The sequence below is a fragment of the Mus pahari genome, chromosome 19 (assembly GCF_900095145.1).
Source record: "Mus pahari chromosome 19, PAHARI_EIJ_v1.1, whole genome shotgun sequence".
Lineage (NCBI taxonomy): Eukaryota > Metazoa > Chordata > Mammalia > Rodentia > Muridae > Mus > Mus pahari.
The window spans coordinates 40380771-40402752 of record NC_034608.1 but is presented as its reverse complement, the minus strand read 5'-3'; the positions used below and the strand labels follow the sequence as shown (position 1 = coordinate 40402752).

General features: G+C 44.2%; 1 protein-coding gene across 1 annotated transcript; it reads right to left on the bottom strand.

Annotated features, from left to right (window-relative positions):
* Positions 1 to 4146: 4146 nt before the first annotated feature.
* On the bottom strand, positions 4147 to 21899 carry Mrps31 (mitochondrial ribosomal protein S31). Its single transcript, XM_021219426.1, has 7 exons — positions 21631 to 21899; positions 18265 to 18552; positions 13816 to 13974; positions 12481 to 12621; positions 9663 to 9736; positions 5738 to 5881; positions 4147 to 4445 (listed from the first exon to the last, which is right to left on the bottom strand). The coding sequence occupies exons 1-7, from the start codon at positions 21747 to 21749 to the stop codon at positions 4216 to 4218; spliced, it is 1155 nt and encodes a 384-aa protein (XP_021075085.1). The 5' UTR covers positions 21750 to 21899; the 3' UTR covers positions 4147 to 4215.
* Positions 21900 to 21982: the final 83 nt, after the last annotated feature.

The window sequence follows — 21982 nt, the reverse complement described above, 5'->3', positions numbered from 1 at the left end:
ACAAGTGGGCACACCCAGGCCACTGCTTGGCAGTGCTTGAACTCAGTTGCATGTACACAGGTAAAACCAGGCTGCATCGTGGTGGTGCTAGTACATATGTGAACAGGCATGTCCAGGCTGCTGCGTGGTGGCCCTGGGACACAGCTAACATTTGATAACCCTGGGCATGTAACTGTCATGCCCAGAAGTGACATGATGGTGGTGTGACCTGGCAAGTGTGTAAGCAGGGTTACTGAAGCCACCACATGGTGGTACTAGGGCATGGTAGGCAGATGAAAAGGCGTGCCCAGGCCACCATGAGGTGGTGCTTGGATAAGGCATGTCTGTGACCATAACCCCCCACCCTCACCCCTCAGTTAACCAAGCTCAGAACAGGCACGTCCTAGCCACCAAATGGTAGTGCTGGGACAAGGCCTGCCTGCTTGTGAACAAGCAAGCCTACTCTGCCATGTGTAGGTGCTGGAACAGCGCCACCGTGTGGCAGCTCTGGGAAATCGCGTGTGTGCAAATAGACATGCTAGAATGCTGGGACACTGCGTTCCTGTAAACAGGAGGCCACACTGCCTTAACAGGGTACGGGTGCAGACAGCCATGCCCAGCCTACCACATGGCACCCCAGGTACAAAGAAGGCCTCAGACTTGTGTGTCCAGGACACCACTTGGTGACTCTGGGATGTGGCAAGTGTGCAAACAGGTATGCCTGGGCCACCATGTTCCAGTGGTGGGGCAAGGCATGTGTGTAAAAAGGTGTGCTCAGGTGACCAAGTGGCAACCCAGTCAGGACATGTGAACGAGCATGCCCAGGTGGCCAAGTGGTTGTCCTGGGACACAGAAGGTAGTGTGAGCCTGAAATGGAAATGTTTCTAGTAAAGACAATTAGTTTTGCCTTTAGAAAGCAGGTTTGCTGTCTGGACAGATATTAGTGGTGGTCCCTGCTCACAGGAGAGGAGCAGATGTTACACTCTGCAGAAAAGAGGAAAGGCGAGCAGGTTCACAGAGAGAAGTCGCCGGTACAGCAGCGTTAGCTCTGCTGCCCCAGGCCAGGGACATTTTTCCACGATGCTTTCTTTTTTCTTTTCTTTTCTTTTCTTTTCTTTTCTTTTTCTCCTCCTCCTCCTCCTCCTCCTCCTTCTTTTTTTTTTTTTNCGAGACAGGGTTTCACTGTGTAGTCCTGGCTGTCCTGGAACTCACTCTGTAGACCAGGCTGGACTTGAACTCAGAAATCTGCCTGCCTCTGTCACCCAAGTGCTGGGATTAAAGGCGTGTGCCACTGTTCCCTGGCTACGGTGTTTTCTTATTCCCAGGTAACCAGATGTTTCTCTAGTAAACTTGCTAATGACAATGAATGTGAAAACTTATTGTTTTCTTTTTCTTCTTCAACTGTGCCCTACCTGGTTCTCCCCTTCTGGAGTAAAAAGAAAAAAAAAGAATAACTTATTATTTTTAAATTGGAAATAGAATTTTTCATACACTATATTCTGATGGTTTCCCACACCCCAGCTCCTCCCAGATACTCCGTTTCCTCACTGACCAAAATCCACAGCCTTTCTTTCTCTCTCTCAGTAGAAAACAAATAGTTATCTAACTAAATATATAAAAATAAAATAAAGCAAAAACCCAGGACCTTTCCTCTGTATTGGTGACTGATCAGGGTGAACAGATGTTCGGTCTCCCCAGGAGCAGTGAGTACAACAGCCTTGGACACCCAATCCATCCTTCAGTTTTTCCATCTTCAGCAGTTTGACAGAATAAAGGGCTATGATTATGACGGACCTCTGAGAAAGGTAAACTGAACAACAGGGAGAGAAGCCCTACATAGAAGACAAGGGAGATGCCAAACTTTCAGCTGTTTCCTCACACTACTGACACACATCAGCCCGCACTGCTCAGACCTGGTCAAGGCTGGTTCTGGAAGTGTTTACTTGAGGCTGTGGGTGTTAGCTCAAAACAAATGCAGGAGCCACAGGAAGAAAGGAAAGCAGAAACCAGCCTCTCCAAAGACAGAATTGTCCTTTAGTCAGAACAACTGAGGGACATCTGTCTCCCATGGATGTGGAGTCTGCACACGTGGCACAGCGGACTTGGGGCTTTATAAAGTAGAAAGGGGGAACTTTGGGGATAGGAGATTCCATCTGCAGGTCAGTCGCCAGCCACCTTATCAAAAATCTCTGGGATCCTGCTGCCAGCCCACGGGTGTTATTGGTCAAGTAAACTTTCCTGCCTGGAGTATCTCAGCCTGCCTGACCTTCGAGAACTAACTCTTCATTCCAGACGCCGAGGAGGAAGGGGTGATGTTTCTTTCATTGGCCGCTTCCTGCTGGAGAGGGACTCTGGGGCTAGACTCTGTGCCCAGGATCTGAGGGTGCATGGGTCAGGTTGGCCTTATACAGGAAGAAGGATGTTTTAACTTGACGGTCTGCAGTGTATTGTGTGACTGTGATCATGAGCTCCTGGAGATGCTTTTGAAGGCAGTTAATTAGACACGGGGCTATTACTGACTTGGATGAGTCTGCAGGTTGGGCCCAGCTGGGGCCTTGCTAGGACAGCCATTGCTCTACTGTGGACCCAGTGATGGCAACTATTTGATCCAGGAAGAACTCTGGGAAACATTTAGAAGAGAAGGCCAAAGTTTAAGAGGATGATAAAGAGTAATCATGGGGAGGAGCCAGGGTGGGAGGAGCCAAAGGCCTAACTGAAAGGAGGCTTGTCGTTGAATTGTCTTTGGGCTGTATCTTGAACCATTTTGGATGTGCTGTGGCAGAAGCTGCACTGTCCCAGGTGGAAAGCACAAATCCCGTCTGTGCCGGCTGACACAAGCGTAAGTCTTCCAAGAGGAGGGAACCTCAATTAGGAAAATGCCTTCATAAGATTGGCTGCACACAAGCCTGTGGACATTTTCTCAGTCAGTGATTGATGGGGAAGGTTCTAGTCCTTTGTGGGTGGGGCCATCCCTGGGCTGGTGGTTCTTCCTTCTAAAAAAAAGCAGCCTGAGCAAGCTACGGAGAGCACAAGTCGGCAGCACTCCTCCATGGCCTCCTGTCCTGACTTCAATGAACAGAGATAGGGAAGTGTAAACCAAACGAACCCTTGCCTCCCAGAGTTGCTTTGGTCATGGTGTTTGATCATAGCAATAGAAACCCTAAGACAAGTTGGTGTCAGGAGTGGGTTACTGGTGTGACACATTGTTTTGAGGATTATGGAGGGACTTTGGAACTTTGGGTTACAAAGGTCATTGAGTGTTGAGAGCTCAGTGAACTGTTCTGTGGGAGCTTGGGAGATACGAGTGTTGAGCCGTGCAGAGGATGGAGACCTGGCTTGTGATGTTTCAGAGGGAAGCAAAGATACTACCAGGCCATCTGAGTTAAGAATCTGTGGTTCTGGTTAGGCGGGGCTGAAGCATCCATTATGACTAACAAGATAGAGAACCACTAAAAACGATACCATGGCTTTGCTGGGATAATGGATGCTGGGCAGCTGGGGCTGAAGAATCAGCTGTCTGCTTCCTGCATTCTACTCTGCTGTAGGCTTGGTTCTTCATGTGGGAGGCATGGATCCTTAACTAGTGGGTCTTGCATTCACCTGCAGCCAGCACTGTTTGGACTCAGTGAGGGGAAGGATGTGAAGGGAGAGGGCCCGGAAGCAGTGGGAGGAGACGGGTGTGTGTGTGGATATGATCAAGATACATTACGTACATGTATAAAGCTGCCAGATAATAAATAAAAAAATCCCAGCATAGTGGAACAGTAGGGTCCGTAGGAGGGCCAGCAGTCGATGGGTGCTACCCCCAGGGGACTGCAAGGCTTCACCACCAGCTTTCGTTCAGCTGTGAGCTCTTCCTCCCACGCATGCTTTTGCATCTGGGATGAAGCCTTACCAAAGTTTGTATTATGCTATATTACATAAGCTTTTTTTTTCTTTATAACATGAGCCTTAGTCTGGTATTTTGTTATAGTTAAAACAAGCGAATTACACAAGGGTTTTAATGTTAATCAGCTTCCCCACTAAGAATTAAATACCTCGAAGAAGCACAGTCACCTAATGAAGAAAGTTAGAATTGTCTTAGATGTGTCCCGAATTCTCAGACAGATAAGAATGTATTTCATAGTTATGTTAGTCACATCAGGTACAATGATCAACACAGGATAATTTTGATAAAATTTCTATTTAGCTTTAATATACATCTTCAAGTTTAAATAAAATTTTTTCTTCATGATGCTAAGTGAATGCTATGTTATTTTCTTTGAGAATATCTCTTTTTTCATTAAAATAATTTCTAAACCACTCTATGTGCTCAACCTTCTGTTTAACGCTCAGATATGGGTTTTTGGAAAGGCCACAGGTCACCAGCTCCATGAACAGACGGATTGGTCCTTGCTTGGGGAAATCCTCCAGGTACTTATCCAAAAATATATGCTCATGGAATTCTGAGCCATCGTCATCTAAACCTGGGAAATAAAATAAAAAAGTAACATGATTGTGAATGGAAAGCCTACGTCATAAAGTTAGCATTAATGATGCATCCCAGCACGGCAGAAGCATAAACTGTGTGATGAGGCCTAGTTTGGCCAGCAGTTTAACAAACAAATGTGACTGTGAGCGTCAGTTTCCAGGCACAGCGTGAGGACTGAGGGAATGCCTCCCAGTGTGCTGTGGACAGTACATGGAAGCGCACCATGACTTGATTATCGCAGGTCTTCCACAACAGAAGCAACTGTCACTCACCAATACTGTTAACATCTGAGGAGACTACTAAGGAAGTTATACGATGCATACTTAAAAGAAAGATAAGGTAGAACCATGAAGATGATGTTTAAGTAACCCAAGGGAAGAAAACAGGTATGATAAACACAAAAGGAAAACAGGGCCCAACTACATCCTGACTTCTGTAGTCCTCTCATTTTATTCTGTTTTCCAGACAGGCAGGCGCTCACAGAGCCCCACCTGCTTACCGCCTTCTGACTCTCCTGACTCCATATCCCAAATGCCAGGATACAGGTGTGCACTGCCACACCTGGCTCAATAATTCCTCTAAATGTAGATGATCCAAATACAGTCTGAGCCATGTACTGTACAGTGGATATAAAAATGAGGTCCACAATTGGGGAGATGGCATGCTGCACAAGTCTGATGGCCTAAGGTGACCCTCAGAACGAAGATGCAACAGAGCAAACTCTATAATCCCCGTGCAGCCCCTACAGAGGTGGGAGGCAAGACAGGAGAACTGCTGGAATCCCCGGGTCAGCTAGCCTGACACAGCAGTTAACAGACAGAACCTGTCTGAAAACATGGTGAAAGGTGAAGACGGACATCCAAGGTTGTCCCCAAGCTTCTGAGTGTGAGCCCTGCAGCTGAGGACGACTACAGACTTCTGACTCTCCCACCTCCCACTGAGGGATTAAAACCGTGTGCCACCATACCAAGTCTATGGGGTCCTAGGGGTCCGGCCCAGGCCTTCATGTGTACTAGACAGACACCCTACTGACTGAGCTACATCCCCAAGCCTGATGACACATTTTTGAGACCTAATTTTACTACTTTATTTCTATTATCAAATAACTAGAGCTGAATCAAATTCTAGCTGTCTTTAAAACAATTTAAAAGAACGTGCTAGATTTCCTCTCAGATATCACAGTGTTTTGAGATCCACATAGGCACCTATTCCCCCCCTCTAAGACGGGCTACCTTCCCACATAACCTCTGGCGAGGGATTGCTCTGAGCTTCTGAAGTAGCACTTACCTGCTTCATTGTTGACTGGGAACTCCCACAGCTTCCCCTCCTTGGTCCACTGTATCATCTCCTCAAATCCATTCCCAAAAGGCTGGTCAGTTACCAAGGCTAACTGCTTAGCAAACTCTATCTCCCAGAGAGAAGGTGATGCTTCTATGGGATTAAAAGAAAAACAAAACAAAACAAACAAAAAACCAAATAAGTGAAGGAAATGTAAATGTTTTCTTAAAACTGTAATTACTAGTTCGGTGGGTTAAGGTGCTGGCCACCAAGCCCGACTACGCAAGTGTGCATCCCAGTGCCCTACACTGAAGAAGGAGCAAACTCCTAAAGGTCTCCCCTGACCTCCACACTCAAACCCATGCTTGCGCATACTAACATAAACACAAAGTGGATAAAAATGCAGTGAAAATTAATTTTAAAATGTTATGCTTGAAGATGGCCTAGTTGGCCATCATTGGGAAGAGAGGCCCCTTGGTCTTGCAAACTTTATATGCCCCAGTAAAGGGGAGTGCCAGGACCAAGAAGTGGGAATGGGTGGGTTAAGGAGCAGGGCAGGGGGAGGGTATAGAGGACTTTTGGGATAGCATTTGAAATGTAAATGAAGAAAATATCTAATAAAAAAAAAGATATGCTCAACTCTATCTTGATTCGTATTTTCAAATCTTGATATTCGCCGGGTGGTGGTGGTACACGCCTTTAATCCCAGCACTTGGGAGGCAGAGGCAGGTGGATTTCTGAGTTCGAGGCCAGCCTGGTCTACAAAGTAAGTTCCAGGACAGCCAGGGCTACACAGAGAAACCCTGTCTCAAAAAAACCAAAAAAAAAAAAAAAAAAAAAAAAAAAAAAAATCTTGATATTCAGGATTCGTTTATAATGAAAGGATACCAAGAGCTAAAATTGCAACGAAAGTGAAAGGTAAAGGCAATAATAATAATAATAATAATAATAATGATGATGATGATGATGGCAAATCTTAGCTTTTACTAACATCATGCCAGGTTATTATTGCCACCTCTATTGGAGAAGGAAAAGAATGAGAAGTTTAAGAATGGTTCTGTGAACACATATATGCATGCAATAAGAACTAATGAGAGACATGCGTTTGAAGGTGATCAGGGAGAGTTATATGGGAGGCTTGGAGGGAAGAAAGGGAAGGGAAGAATATATATTATAGTATCAAAAAATATCAAGAAAATAAAATACTATAAAAATATTAAATCAGTAAGTGGCCACTTTAACCCACCCTCAGATATTCCAGTTTGATCTCAAGTAACATTGACCTTGTACGACAGCGGGGTGTGGGGTGTGAGGGTGGAGTAGGGGGGAGGGACCATGGAAAGGACACACCTCCCATATCTTACATTCCCACAAAAAGGATGTGGCTGCCAGGCCACCTGGATTTGTCTGATGTTATGTTAGGTCTGCTCCAAGGCCTCCTCTGTGCTCTAACACAGTGCTCTGCCATTTTGATCTATGAACCTCATGAACTTTTTAAAGTATTTGATGAATTTTTTTAATCCTAAGTCCGCACACTAGAATCACTTATGTGTATACTTTTGCATATAACTTTAGGATGAGCTCCATCTGCATTTTCAGAATTAATTATGAAGCCTGTGTTTAGAAGGGATGTAATATTCTGGGTACTTTATTATTATAAAATAAAATACAAATTCTGGACAGAAAAAAAAAATGGTTCTGTGAATTTGATGTTTTGGTTTGATTTGGTTTTGGGACAGAGCCTCTCTGTAGAACTGTAGGTCCTCCTGCCTTAGTCTCCTGAGGGAATTACTGTGTGCCAGGCTGAGTGTATGTAATATATGTGGTTTTGATTTGTAAAGTAGTTACCAGCGATGGCAATGGCGACACTATCTGTGGCCCTAGCACTTCAGAGCTGGGGTCAGGAGAGCCAGGAGTCTCCTCAGCTACAGAGAGGATGAAGCCAAATTGGATTACATGAAAATCTGTTAGAACCATTCCCCTAAAAACAATTTAAAAGAAAAAAATCAGTAATAATAATGACAAAGATGGTCACGGTGGTAAAGGTTTGTAACCACAGCACTGAAGAGACAGAGGTGCCAGGGCACTTGCGAACACCTCGGCCAGCAGAGGGTCAATCAGCGGGAGGCAAGAACAAAGTCTGATCTAACACAACACAGTATCTGGGGTTGGCTCAGAGAGTCTGACCTCAAACAGTTTATTTCAGGCAATTGAAGGGCAGCACAAACTGAAAAAACGCTTTCTGGAGATAATCCTGTGCACAACAACAGAGCTTAAGACATGACTACATCAAGATAATTTGTTGTAAATTACATGTGACAATTCTGTAAGGACTGACGACATCAGATGTCTTCCATTAAGATAGGTTCCACAGATTGGATGGAAAGACAGCACATGGTAGGGTCTGGAGAGGAGCTGGGGTACTGTAGCCATACAGAGCACAAATATCACCAGGCTAGTACCCACCTCCACACCCAGCCTTTGCTACAGAAACGAGGTTGTATATCCTTCTCTCTAGAGAGACATCCCAGTGTGTTTAACATTCCTGGTTTCTCTGGTGCTTATCTGTGGGCACAAGAACCTCTGTGCCTCCTACAGAGGGAGGAATATTAGAGTTCAAGGTCATTCTTGACTACTGAGAGCCTGAGCTATAGGAGACCACATTGAGAGAAATAAAAGAAAAAATACTAATGGGTACTGAGCATTTAGTCTGTGAAAAAACGTTTTAAGAACACATTAATACATTTACCCGACAACCCCACGAGTAAGGTAATCCCATGGTGGCTGTGCGCCACCATCTTACATGCTTTAGTCAATTATCTACTTTTGAAACGTAAATCATCTTTCGTGAATGAGTCACATCATATGTCATACTCATTAAAGGGAAAAATATCTACCAGGGGGCTACTACAGTCTTAAACATATACTAGCCAAACACAAGAGCACCCAGTTTCCTAACAGAAAGACCATTAGTTAGATCTAAACCCACAGACTGACCCTGACAGAGATGGTGTGCGATTTCAATGCTCTACTCTCCCCATCCAGAAAGAAACTAAACAGAGAAGCTCTGGAGTTCAGCATCCCAAGTCAAATGGGCCTACAAGATACCTACAGGGCATCCCACCCACACACTCAAGAACACACATTCTCAACAGCAGTTTCTTCAAAATACATCATGTTTCTGTTCTAAATTGTATCAGGACACAAAACAAATCTCAAAAAATATGGGAAAATGGAAATGCCATCCTTCATTCTATCTGACCACAATGGGGTAAAGCTGTCTAAGTGCAGAAATCATGTAAACAGACGGAGACTAAACAACATGCTACTCACTGATAAATCGGGTCATAGAAGACTTCAAAAAGGAAATAAAAACTCCTAGGGGTGGGAAATCAACAATATCCCCCAAATAGATGGGAAGAGATAATCAAAATCAGAGCTGATGTTAATAGTTCAGAAATGAACAAAAAACAATCTAAAGAATCAATGAGATGAAGAGTTAGCCTTTTAAAAGACTGACAAGCAGCCAATGAGCCAGAAGGAAAAGAGAGTATTTAATTTCATAAATACATGCGTGCTCTCTCCTACTCTGGGCAGTAAGCTGCTCAAAAGCAGGCACCATAGGCTAGTGACCTTTATGAAGAGCACTGAGCTATACTGCAAATGGCGGGTGAAGGACTCTTTCTGACCAAGAGCAGCAGGCAATCCGTAGCTCTGGATTGCTCGTCTGGATGTACTGATCCCTCAGGGTCCCACACAACAGGGGAAGTGTGACCCAAATCAGCAGTTTTATTCATAAGCAAGATCTAGGACAATGACAGGAAGAAATATAAGATGTTAATACCCAACTGTTATACAACCAAGACACCAGGACCTTTTCTGAAAGACAAAATACTTGTCTACTTGGAAAAGGGTTGTTCTTGTCTTAACAAACCTGCTTCAGGTGCTTCATCAGCAAACGCCGTAACATCAAAAATTGAAAGTCTTTTCCCCTTGAATAAATATTTCCTAAGATAAAAACATTTAAAAAAACACATCTTAGTACTATATATTTGTAAAATGTTAACAAAAACTGCTTAAGGCAAAAATGTATATGAGACAATCAATTAAAGATAATCATGCTGACCATATCAGACATTTTAAGCTGCACTGCCGTGATTTCGGGACTTGGAAGTAGAAAAAGAACATATGCTCTTAAATTTTTGCTTTATAACACAACAAAGCATCTAAGTTTAATTTTCAAAATACTCAACTGAAAGTTCTAGAAAACTCAAGTGTTAGGTTATAAAAATACACAAAAACAGAAGCCTACCGGTAAGGCAAACACTTGTGACTGAGGACAGAAAACAGTGAAAAGTTTAATTATGATTTATATGCTAGAAGACACAGACAAAAGGTTGCATTTTATGAAGCAATCGACCTGCAGTTTAACTCCTGTTCAGTCCCGTTAGGGAGAACCTGGCACCTCCCTTACTTCCCCCTGTCTCCCTCCAGCACACTGCATGGGGAGCCTCTTTGTCCCTCTCTTACTTTACAAAGTTTCTCTTGTGCTGTATTTTCTGAGCCAGAGCACCGGTGGCGGCCTGAATGGGAATGGTCCCCACCAGGCTGCTGTATTTTAACACTTGACGCCCAGCTGGTGGCGCAGTTTGGGAAAGTGAGGTAGCCTTCCTAGAGGACGTGCATCACTGGGGGCTGGCAATGGCTTGGCCCCAGTTTCAGTTCCTTCTCTAGGTTTTGGGCTTTGTCATTCAAGCTGTGACCCCTCAGCTTCCTGCTCCAGCTGCCATGCCTCTGCCCTGTCATGATGGAGCTAATAAACCCAAACAAACTCTTTGGATATGTTGTCTTATTAGCAAATTCAAGCAACTACAATTTACCACTTTAAGGTAATATCGGGACTTTAATTATATAATCATTAAAACCTCTGTGCATTTTGTGTTTTCTTAGACAGAGTCCTACTATATAGCCCAGGCTAGTCTCAACTCAAGAGCCAATTGCTTAAACCCCCCCAAGTTCTAGGGTCACAGCTATGCAGCACTGGGCTGGTCTTACTATTTTAGGGACAGTCTCACAATAGCCTTGGCTGAACTGGAACTCACTGTAAAATTCAGAGTGGCCTGAAAGTCATGGTGTTCCTCCTGCCTCAGCCTCCTCTGTGCTGAATTGCAGGTGTGAGCCACCATGCCTGGCCTTTTTAACCCACTTATTCTCTGAAGGTATGAAGAGAAGGAACCATAACTATACATGCAAAGGGCACATAGATGTTCAGGGTTAGCAACAACCAAAGAAAAGATAATGAATGCTTCTTAAAAACTCAGTTGTTCAGAATTTCCATAGCACAACTTATTCTCAATGAAAGGATCATTATTCAGTGTGGGTAAAGTGAGTGGAAACTCAGGCTGGCTCACGGTACTGATAAACGTAGCACTGCTAAACCCCAAACTTCCTCTTCAGGAAACGGCACAGTAAGTTCAGCCTGGGTTTACCTTTTCACCCAATACTACAAACTGCATTGTTGTGGACACAGAGGGCCTTACACTCAGAGAAGCACCAAAAGACCCAGGCATGTTAGTCACACAAGGGTGTCTCCTCAGTGCAGGAGATGAAATCAAATACCCACATTCCATATGGAGAGCTAAGAGCAGATTTGTTAATGACTTGGTGACCTATCTGTGGAGGTTGACATCAGCTACCTTGTGATACAGGGGCAGACCTCACCCAAATTTCCCAGGATGCTTATCCCAGACTCTTCCCTCCCTAGACCACTACCCATCCTTAGGACAGTGTCACATGTACTTTATGGCCTGCTAACCTTTGCTGTGGGTTAGAGACCACACTAGATTCTAGGACTTGTAGCTATAGAACACACCCTTGTGGTCACATGTAATTTGTAACCGAGTTTCTATGTAGTCACATCTCAAGCTTTATTGTGCACCTGAAATTAGACTGATTGTTTCCTGGAAACCTTTCCCAATTGTCCTGTGTTTTCCATATGCAACTATGAGTTTTCCCAATTGTCCTGTGTTTTCTATATGTAACTATGAGCCGCCTGGTATCAGTCCCCGGAGTCTGATCCAGGCTGAGTCTGCACCAGGTTTTCATTTTTACCCCTTTGCAGATCTCTGCCTGCAGTGGTACCTGCATGGAACCCCCCACGAACTAATATGCATACCTATACGGTAACTTATTAAGTGATGAGATTCAGGAGAGATTTCAGAGGAGATACCCGTGCTGTCTTGTTTCATGTCACTCGATCCAAGCTAGAGTCATTGTGGAAGAGGAACCTAACTGAGAAAATGCCCTAACCAGACTGGCCGGTGGGCAAAGCTCCGTCCATTTTGTGGGAGGGCCCAGTTCACTGTGGCTGTGCCGCCCCTGGGCAAGTGGTCCTGAGCTGTATAACACCAAACTGAGCAGGGCAGGGGGAGCAAGCCAGTGAGCAGCATTCCTCCATGGTGTCTGCTTCAGTTCTGCTCAGGTTCCTGCTCTGACTTCTTGCCCTGACTTCACTCAGTGATTCTGTAACCTGGAAGTGTAAGGTGAAATAAATCCTTACCTCCCCAAGTTGCTTTTGGGCATGGTATTTTATCACAGCAATAGAAACCATAACTAGGTATCCACAGTGAACATGGATCTATCAGTAATAATACGCAGAATAAATTAAGATTACAATAAGAATGAAAAAAAAAAACCCAAAACAAAACCCAAACTATACAAACAAACCCCAGCAGATTACCAAGCCTGAATACCTTCTTCTGAAATCAGTTGGCTTCTCCTGGTCAAGAGAACTGTCCATGTCTTCGTCAAACTGAATCTGGTGCTGTGGCCTTATACTAGCTCTCACTGAAGGAGACTTGGCAATTTTCATATTTGATATTATGTGAGTGAAGCTGAAATAACAAAGTCAGGAGGTTAGGGATCTTAGCTGCACTGGAGCTGCAATGAGAGCATAAAGCATTATGAGTGAGTAAAGACACATGTTCACACTCATATGACAGAGGCAGTAAGATGCATGTCTCCAATTTTTAAAGTATATTCTTAAGAAATCTTTATTTGAAAGATGAAGATGTCAGTTACGAAAATTACTGATATCCACAGAAACAGACAGGAAAATCCAGGCAAGTCTACTTGTACCTACAACCTACACTGCTGGCTACATTAAAATTGAAAATGAGCTTTATTTGCTGTCATATAGAATGCAACATGTGACAGTTGGGATGGAGTTTACTCTTTGATCCTCTCTGTGCTCTCGGGAGCAGGAGATTCAGCTCATCCTCCAGAGTGAAGGACCGCCACCACTCTCCATGACCTCAGAGCAGCAAGCAGGGACCGTGGCAGAGATTAACAAGGAGATAAAAAGGTCACATACATGGGACTGGAGAAATGGCTCAGCAGTTAGGAATACTTGCTGCTTTCAAAGGAGACCTGGGTTCTTCGGTCCCCAGCACCCACACGGCAACTCAAACCTCTACAATCTCGTTCCAGGGGGTACAATGCCCTCTTCTGACTCTGCAGGTTCCTGCACACACACGGTACAGATACATACACTTAGACACAAACATCTAAAATAGTTTCTTAAAGGAAAAGAGTATGATGAAAAACTCAGCTCAAACCTAAGAAAAAAGGAGACATCACACTGTGAGCAAACCCAGCAGACTGTTTGAGAAAAACGAATTTTCTCAGAGAAACCATCTTACTCAATTACTTACTTTAATTTTCTTTTTAAATAACAGTACTGATTTTGTCATTTCTCTCTCAGGGGTAAAAGTCTCTGTAACTTCCAAAAAGAAAAGCTAAGCCATTCACTTCACTCAAACGGGAGCTAGAGCTGTTATGGGGTGGATGTTTTAAATGTTATTGCTATGTGGGGTGCGCATGTGCGTCAGCATACACACGTGGAGTGAGTTCTCTCCTTCAGTCCTGAGGGCTTGGAGGGAAGAGGTCACCAGGTTTGACAGTAAGCACCTTCTTCTACGCCATCTCGCTGGTCCATGAGGGGGATCTTATGTAAAACAAATGTGCGCCATTTGCCCGCCAAGTGAAGTGGCCCCCAAGCAACACTGCTGCCCTTCTGACCCACTGACCTGATCTTGCGCTTCTCTCTGTCCTTCTGAGCCCTTGATTCCTCCTCGTGTTGCTGCAGCTGCCTGAGCAGCTCTGACTTAGTTGTCTGCTTGTCAAAAGGTAGAGAATCTGCAACGGCCGACGCTGCAGCCACCAACTCAGGACTCAGGAACTCATTCCTGAAAACGAAAACGCAATGAAGGAGAAGCAGCACTGGTTAGCACATCGCTATGTAGTAAAAAGAGAACTGACACGGGGAGGGAAACCCACGCAAAACCATTCCGCTTCCAACAAAAGCAAGAGTTCTCAAATAGTCAACCCTGTTTTCTTGTGGCTTTGTTGTTTGTTTGTTTGTTTTGAACGTGGTCTCAGTAGGCTGCCCTACAACATACAATCTCCTATCTTAGCCACAGAACTGCTAGGATTATATATATCCATTATATACACCACACATATAGAAAAACCCTTGCTTTAGACACTGGTAATATAAACTGCGGAACAGTAGACTCTAAGTTCATAATACCTGCTGATACACACCCATGGGCAGCCAGGCATGGTGTTTCACACTATAACCTCTGTACTCAGAAGCTAAGGCTAGAGGCCCACAAGTTCAGGGCTAGTCCAGGCCACACAGGGAGAGCCTGTCTCAGGACCAAGGACTGAGAGCTATGGAGATGCTTCAGTCAGTGAAGTAAGTGCTTGCCATTCCTCTGAGAACTTGAGTTCCAGCCCCAGCACACAGGAAAACCTCAGTGTGGACCAGCATGCTCACTCAGCATTGGGAAGCTTGCCCCAAGAGTTCTACAGCCTGACTTGGACCCTCAGGTACATGCATGTCCTTTTTTTTTTTTTTTTTTTTTTTAAAAAAAGCAGTTTCTGTGCTTTTAAAAATAAAGCAAACACATATACATCAATGTGAACTGATGGCATCAGTCAACCTAACTCCAATGCTAGGTCATTAAAAAAAAAACAAAAAAAACCAAACAACCGACAACAACTTCCCTCTGCTTGCATTCTCTTGAGATACTTGTCCCTGGTCCCCAGCAGCCAGTTGGTAAAAATGCCAGAGCAACCAATCAGCTCATGTAGATATTTCTGCTTCTAGCACCAGCTAAGGTCTGAGTTGATAGTCTACGTCAACCTGTGAGTGAGTCTGAGGGCACTGACTTCAGAGGCTTCCCCGGCCTCAGACATGCCACAGCCAAAACTAGTCTTCTCTGCTGGCCTGCACTCTGTGAGTGTGTCTGGGACGGTCACTCTGTGAGTGTGAGACGGTCACTCTGTGAGTGTGTGCAGCCATCATAGCCATATTAGTGAACTCTGACATATACTGGGAGGGAAGGAAGGAAGTTTGGTCATGTATGGAGCAACTGTTACAGAGCATCCTGAGGCAAATACGAGTAAGTCAAATGTGCAGACACTGGGTTCAAGGAGAGAGAGACGGGGGAAAGGAGGGAGGGAGAGGCCCGGGCAGGTGTTTGGGTACAAAGTGATTGCAAGGCTAACATGGCTAACTAGGAGAGAGTGAGGTACTCAAAATAAAAAGTAAAGTGCCGGGGGTAAACAAAATTATTACAAGAAGCTTTTCTTCAAACTCAGACCACGTGCATCCCATTCTCCAGTCTTGCCCACAGCCTCCTCTGGGACGAGCTTCAGAAGGTTCCCAGATATATCTTTCAGACACCAACCACACTGATAGTGCCGGTCCAATCCTTCTAACTCCAGGCCCTTTAGAGTAGAGAAGTCGTTAAGCACGCTGCACATGCCTACCATACAGGAGGTAGGAGATCAAACTTATCTTCTTTTACAAAGTAAGTTTGAGGCCAGTGTGGGCTACTTGAGACATTTTCTCAAAAAGTCCCCCAAAATTACAAAAAAATCAAAATTATTACTATTATTACTTTATTACTTTATTTATTTATTTAGTTAGTTTTTCGAGACAGGGTTTCTGTGTAGCCCTGGCTGTCCTGGAACTCACTTTGTAGACCAGGCTGGCCTCTAACTCAGAAATTCGCCTGCCTCTGCCTCCCAAGTGCTGGGATTAAAGGCATGCGCCACCACTGCCCAGCTAAATTTATTATTTTTTTAATGCAGAAAAGTAGAGGCCAGGGAGAAGGTTCAGGAGGTAAAAGTTCTTGATGCCCTGGCCTGATGTCCTGATTTTGGATTCCTGAACCCACGAAAAGGCTGGGTGTGACTATGTGCATTGGCAATCCCAGCATTCCCAGGACCAGTGAGAGGAGACAGGAGACCTGGCCAAAAGCTCAAAGGCCAGTAACTAGCACAGAGGCAGAAATAAGGGAGACCCTACCTCAGAAACACGGCGGAAGGAGAGAACCAACTCCAAAGCCAGTTGTCCCCTGAGCTCCACATTCTTGGGAAGGCATAGCATGCCTTGAATTCTTATATACACACACAATAAGATAAAATTAAAAAAAATTAAGTAACATTCTTTAAGCTTTCACCTTCCTTAGTCTCATCTCTAGCCTCCCTCTACATGGCCATGGCCGGCCTCTCTCCCTCTTTCTACCCCCTCTCTTTCTTTCTGCCTTTCTACAATAAAGCTCTAAAACCAAAAAAAAAAAAAAAAAAAAAAAAGTAGAACAAAGCCCTTAAAGGTCTTCTGAAGCAATCTACATTTCATGCTTGCCTTCTTCCTATTTGATTGATAATTTAAAAAATTCTGTATCGTAGGAGTATCCTGGAGAACTTCAAAACAATATGGCCGTCGCCCCTGCTCTGGTTGCCCCTCAGAACTGGATGGTGAGACTTTACTGCTACCCAGCTGCGTCTCACTGTGACACTGAGAGATTCACAGCAGTGGGAGGCGCTATGCAGGTTACTGAGGGGATGGATAATCAGCAGTCTTATCAGGCTCTGAACCTGTAGGGTGTGATAACCACCCCAGGTACGACAGTGATGTAACCAACTGCTTTCTGATAGGATTTAAGGCCTCATCCTGGTGCTGTAACTCTAGCCAAGGACCCATGTTGGACAGCTCATAGGTCCTAAGGTTAAATTTAGTACCATTATTTTGCTAAAATGCACATAACATCAAACTGCCTTCTAAATTTCCATCTTTACAGCCGTAGACGAATGCAGCTTTCAAACCTCCTTAGAGGGGTTTCTTTATGAATGGAAGGAGGTTAGCATGAAAACAACGGGTCAAAGTGCAGAGAAAGCATCTGTGGAGTGAGCAGCCACAAAGCGGGACATCTCTATCACTGCCCTCTGCTAAGAAAGCTCGGGGGCCACTGGAGGGTGGGTGAAAAGGCTGTGAAGAGCAGAGGGTGGAAAGGACCAGAGTCCAAACAGCATCCTTGGGTCAAGACAGGACCACTGCCCTCATCAACTCACAACAGCCGTGGGCACCTGCACACAATCAAGGTCGCCAGCATCCCGGCACAGAGGGCTCGTGAGCTCTGTGAGAAGCTACTGACAGCTGCCGGCTGCTGGAGGAGGACGGTCACTTGTCTCAAGGGTGTCATCCCTGGTACGCTGACCATGCTCCAGTGGAGTGTCTTACAGCCCAGAGTATATGGGCCACATATACATATATTTTAAAATACATATATTTAATATACATATATTTTAAAAGCAGGGTGTAAGCTTAGAAGGGGATGGGGAGATGTGGATGGATCTAGAAGTTAGGGAGAGGATCAGGAGACAAATCCGTTGTACTCACATATGAAATCCTCAAAGACTCAATAAAAAATATCACATTAAAATGACCTTACAGCCGGGCGTTGGTGGCACACGCCTTTAATCCCAGCACTCGGAAGGCAGAGGCAGGCGGATTTCTGAGTTCGAGGCTAGCCTGGTCTACAGAGAGAAACCCTGTCTCAAAAAAAAAAAAACAAAAAAAAAAAAAAAACAAAACCAAAAACCTTACTGAACCTTTGCAATGGTTTCTCTCATTTCAGTCATTTAAGTTATTTCAATTGCACATTTACAATGACAAGTCACACACATCTAGAGTTTTTAAGTCTTTCTCTCTTCTCTGTTGCTGATTTTGAGACAGTTCCCTATGTCTCGCAATCACAACTGCAGGATTCAACCTGAGTTTGGGATCACAGATATGTGTGCCAAAATGTAGTCCATGATAAGTACTTATATAGGTATGTCTTTTTGATTTTTTTGTTATCGTTTTTCTGAAATAAGGTCTCCTATGTAAACCGAACTGGCCTGAAATTCACAATACTTTGTTTTTGGTTCCCAAGTGCTGGGATTAGAGGAATATGCCACCATACTTGACTACAAATACTGTCGTGTCCCTTAAATGTATAAATACACACACACACATAACTGAATGCACATACTTACAGTAACTCTAGAGACCCTCTACTGCTGCTTTATTTCCTCAGTGTCTCTTGAGGACTATAACTTAACAGATTGTTTACTATAAGGAAAGGCTTTATTGGAAGACCATGGATTCGTCTCAAAGAACATTCAAATTGGAATTCGTTTACCTCTTCCTTGGAGGGTCTTCTGGAGCTTTCTGAGGCCTGCCAATGGTAGTCTCCAGACTGGCAGAAGGTTTTCTGCGATGCGGCTTTGCTGTTTTCACATTTGCTGTGTTCAGTTCAACTTTCATGTCCTTGATAATGCCCAGCAGGTCTTTTTTCAAAGTCTCCTTTCCCCTGCCTTGGCTCTCTGCTGCCTTCTGGGAAATTTCATTGGCTGGAACAGACTGGTCATCTTTCTTGCTACAGATCGATCTGCTAGTGCAAAAATGTCTTTGGATATTATTTTCTGTCCTGAAATGACACATTAAGGAAGAACAGAAAAATATAATTCAAAAATAATAAAGTAGTAACAGAAAAACCTGCTTCTACATGTAAAAGGATTTCATGTAAACCTTCTCCATTTCCTTTTGCTTTCCACTATTATTAACAACCATAATGGAAGCCATTCATCATGTATTAGCACATACTCTGGACCTTGCTTGGACAAGAGTTGTGTGCAATTTTTCACACCCACATCGACTCCAAAGGTCAGTCAGCATTATCCTCCTCTTACAGAAAAAGGAAACAGAAACCACAGGAGTAACCATGCCGGGTGTAGAGACTTTCCTGGGGCTAAGATAAAATACCATAACTAAAAGCAAGTGATTTGGACCTATGACTCCAGAGGGAGAACAGCCATCAGACAAAGATGTGTGTGTCACAGAAAGAGGCGGGATTACCAGCAGGTGCAGAAGGCTGAGGAATGGCATCCTCAAATGCAGGACAAGGCAGAGAGAGCAAACTGGAAGTGGCACAGGTCTTTAATCTCTCAAAGCCCACCGCCAGTGACAAACTGCCTCCCCAAACAGTGCAGCCAACTGGGACCAAGTCTTCAAATATTTGGGCCTCTGAGGAGAGTCTCATTCTAAACCACTGTACTCCACCCCCGGGCCCTGCAGGCTCATGGTTATATCACAATGCAGAGTATATTCAGTACAATTTTTAAAGTTCCCTTAGTCTTTCACTAAGGTTTCTACACTGTTTAAAAGTCCAAAGTCTCTTTGAGAATCTTTGGTGATCAAAGTTGTCTTATGCCTAGAACTCATAAAAATCAAATCAAATCATATCCATTCTAGGCCTAGATCAGATTGTACGGAGGCTAGAAGCTTCCGGGACTAGGCTTACGTTAGCAGATGGAGGCAGAAGCATCCAAGATGACAATTACATCAGCGAATAAAAAATACTTTCACACCCCACCTTCTTCATTACCTGGCTTTTCAACTGCAGTTGCTTCCAACCCCGTTTCACGGCTCAATCAGTTTATCACAGGTGTGGTGAGCAGTCAGAGCGGGGCCCAGCGGCCAGTTTCTACCTTTAGGATGCCAGTGGCTATGGCACTGTTTCTTAGTCTTTAAAACACACAGAAATTATCTATCCTACTTGCTAAAACGTAGATTCTTTGGTCCCACAACATAATTCTGACTTAGTACCTTCAAGAAGGAACTAAAAATTTTACATTTTAAACAAGTTCCCAAGTGATGCTGGCACCACTAGTTAGAAGACTTCTTTTGAATAGCTATGCTAATTAATCTTTATGATTTTACAAAAATACATTCTCATTAAAAAAAAAAAAAAAAAAAAAAAGCTGGTGCGCCAAAGGCTGTAGAACTTCTAACCTGCTGCAGTGCACAGGCAGTGAGATGTAGGACTTCTGACCTGCTGCAGTGCACAGGCAGTGAGACGTAGGACTTCTGACCTGCTGCAGTGCACAGGCAGTGAGATGTAGGACTTCTGAACTGCTGCAGTGCACAGGCAATAGATTCACAGGGTTCCCAGTTTTCGCATTTGGAATGAAGCAGGGGAATTTGCATGTTAGCTAAAACCCAAGGTAACTCAGCTGCAATTTGTTTTCTGGATTACATATTATTAATAATGTATTATTATTATAGCAAATTAATAACTTGTTATTAATATGTATCAAATTGTTAGCAAATGGCAGCCCCAGGCTTGGAACATTTTAATGCAAAAAAATTTTTCCCAAACTCTGAAACTATATAACTTATGAAAATGTTGGAGGTTACTTCAGAGTGAAAAATAAGTTACAAAGGGAAGTACTGTCATGACCAATACATAGAATTCTCGTGATATCAATATGGTACAATTCAATTTTGGAAACAGTTATTATTTTATTTCTGAAAGTTAATGTTGAAGGTACCCTGACACAGGAAAATCAGAAAAACGAGTCACACATATAACCTTTAGCACAATGTTCCCTTTCAAGACTGATGTGATACTACAAAAAAAAAAAAAAACAAAAAAACAAAAAAACAAAAAAAACTGTATTACAGGAAAAACACGCATGCTCCCTAACATAAAATAATAAGACGATTGCCCTAGACGCTCATATGAGCTTCTTTTCTTTGAGAATACCTCATGGGCTTCCCCTAATTTTGAAACCCTGAATTCAAATCCCCGACATCCAACCAAAACCACCACATGGCTTCCCTCAGAGACTGACTTCACATTTCTCACCCTTCAGTGTAGGCTCCTACGATCAAAACTCGTTCTGAATTTTTAAAACGCTGAGACATTTTAGAATCTTTCTGAAACCTCTCTCTCCCTCTGTCAGTTCTCTAGAGCAATCAGCAGGAATAGTCGCTCCTTTCGACCACGCCATGGGTCACATCCTGTTCACTCTATTTTGTGCAGACTCCTTCACGGATTTGATCTTTCCTATCTCCACTGCTATCCTTGCTTCAGCACTTAAGTCGGTGCTGAGGACAGGCGTGCCCAGAAAGAATACCATGAACCTCTTACAACTTCGAGATGTCTCTATTTGCTCTCCTCTAGTTATTTGTTGAGAGAATGAACTCTGTGCTTACCCATGCTATCTTCACTCTACTTGAATCACCTCCTCGATGGAAGTATGCTACTGTCCAGAATGGCAGCACTGTTTTATTCGGAGCTCAACATCGGTAGTTGACATAAACGCACTTTAAATAACGCAGAAGGGAATAAAGGAGGGATGCATAAACGAGGCTATAAAAATTCTTGGGAAGCATAGACGATGAAAGAAAACGACCTCTCTTTTGGAGTCCGTACAAAGAGAAGTAACCGCAAGCAAGATGAGGAGGGGGTGGGCGTGCAGCAGAAAGACCGCGGGACGAGAGACAAGACAGGTGGCTATGGCTGTTAGCCACACTCATCACGGCGTCGGACAAGCTGCCTTGTCTTCCTACGATTTCTCTCTGCCCACACTTCGAACAACCGCTTCCGAGAGCCTACGCTTACAGTGTCCACCCCAGGCGGCTGGAAAAGATGTCGCTGCAAGGCAAGGAGAGGGCAGGCGGGTCCTGGAAGCCCGGCGCGGCCAGCTCTGAACCGCCTTACCTGACAGCTCCGGACTGAGCCGCGGGTAGCACAGCCACCGAGACGTCCCGGTTTCCACAGGACAGAGGGAGGCCTGAGAAAGGGCGAGGACGTAGAAACGCCGGGATTCTGCGGAGCATCGTGTGTACAAAAACAAAAACAAAAACAACAAACCGAACTCAAGCCAGAGCACGGCCGGAAGCACAAGCGCAGAGACGGGCACAGCTGAACTGGTTCGTCCCGCTGCCCAAAATGTCCCCCGAGATGGTTTCCTGCCTGCACCGTTCCGCTCCTTTAGGATTCCGGCAGGAAACGGAGACCAATCATTGTGTTCCGGGGTCTTTGGCTGGCTCGATCCTGATGTTTCTCCTTT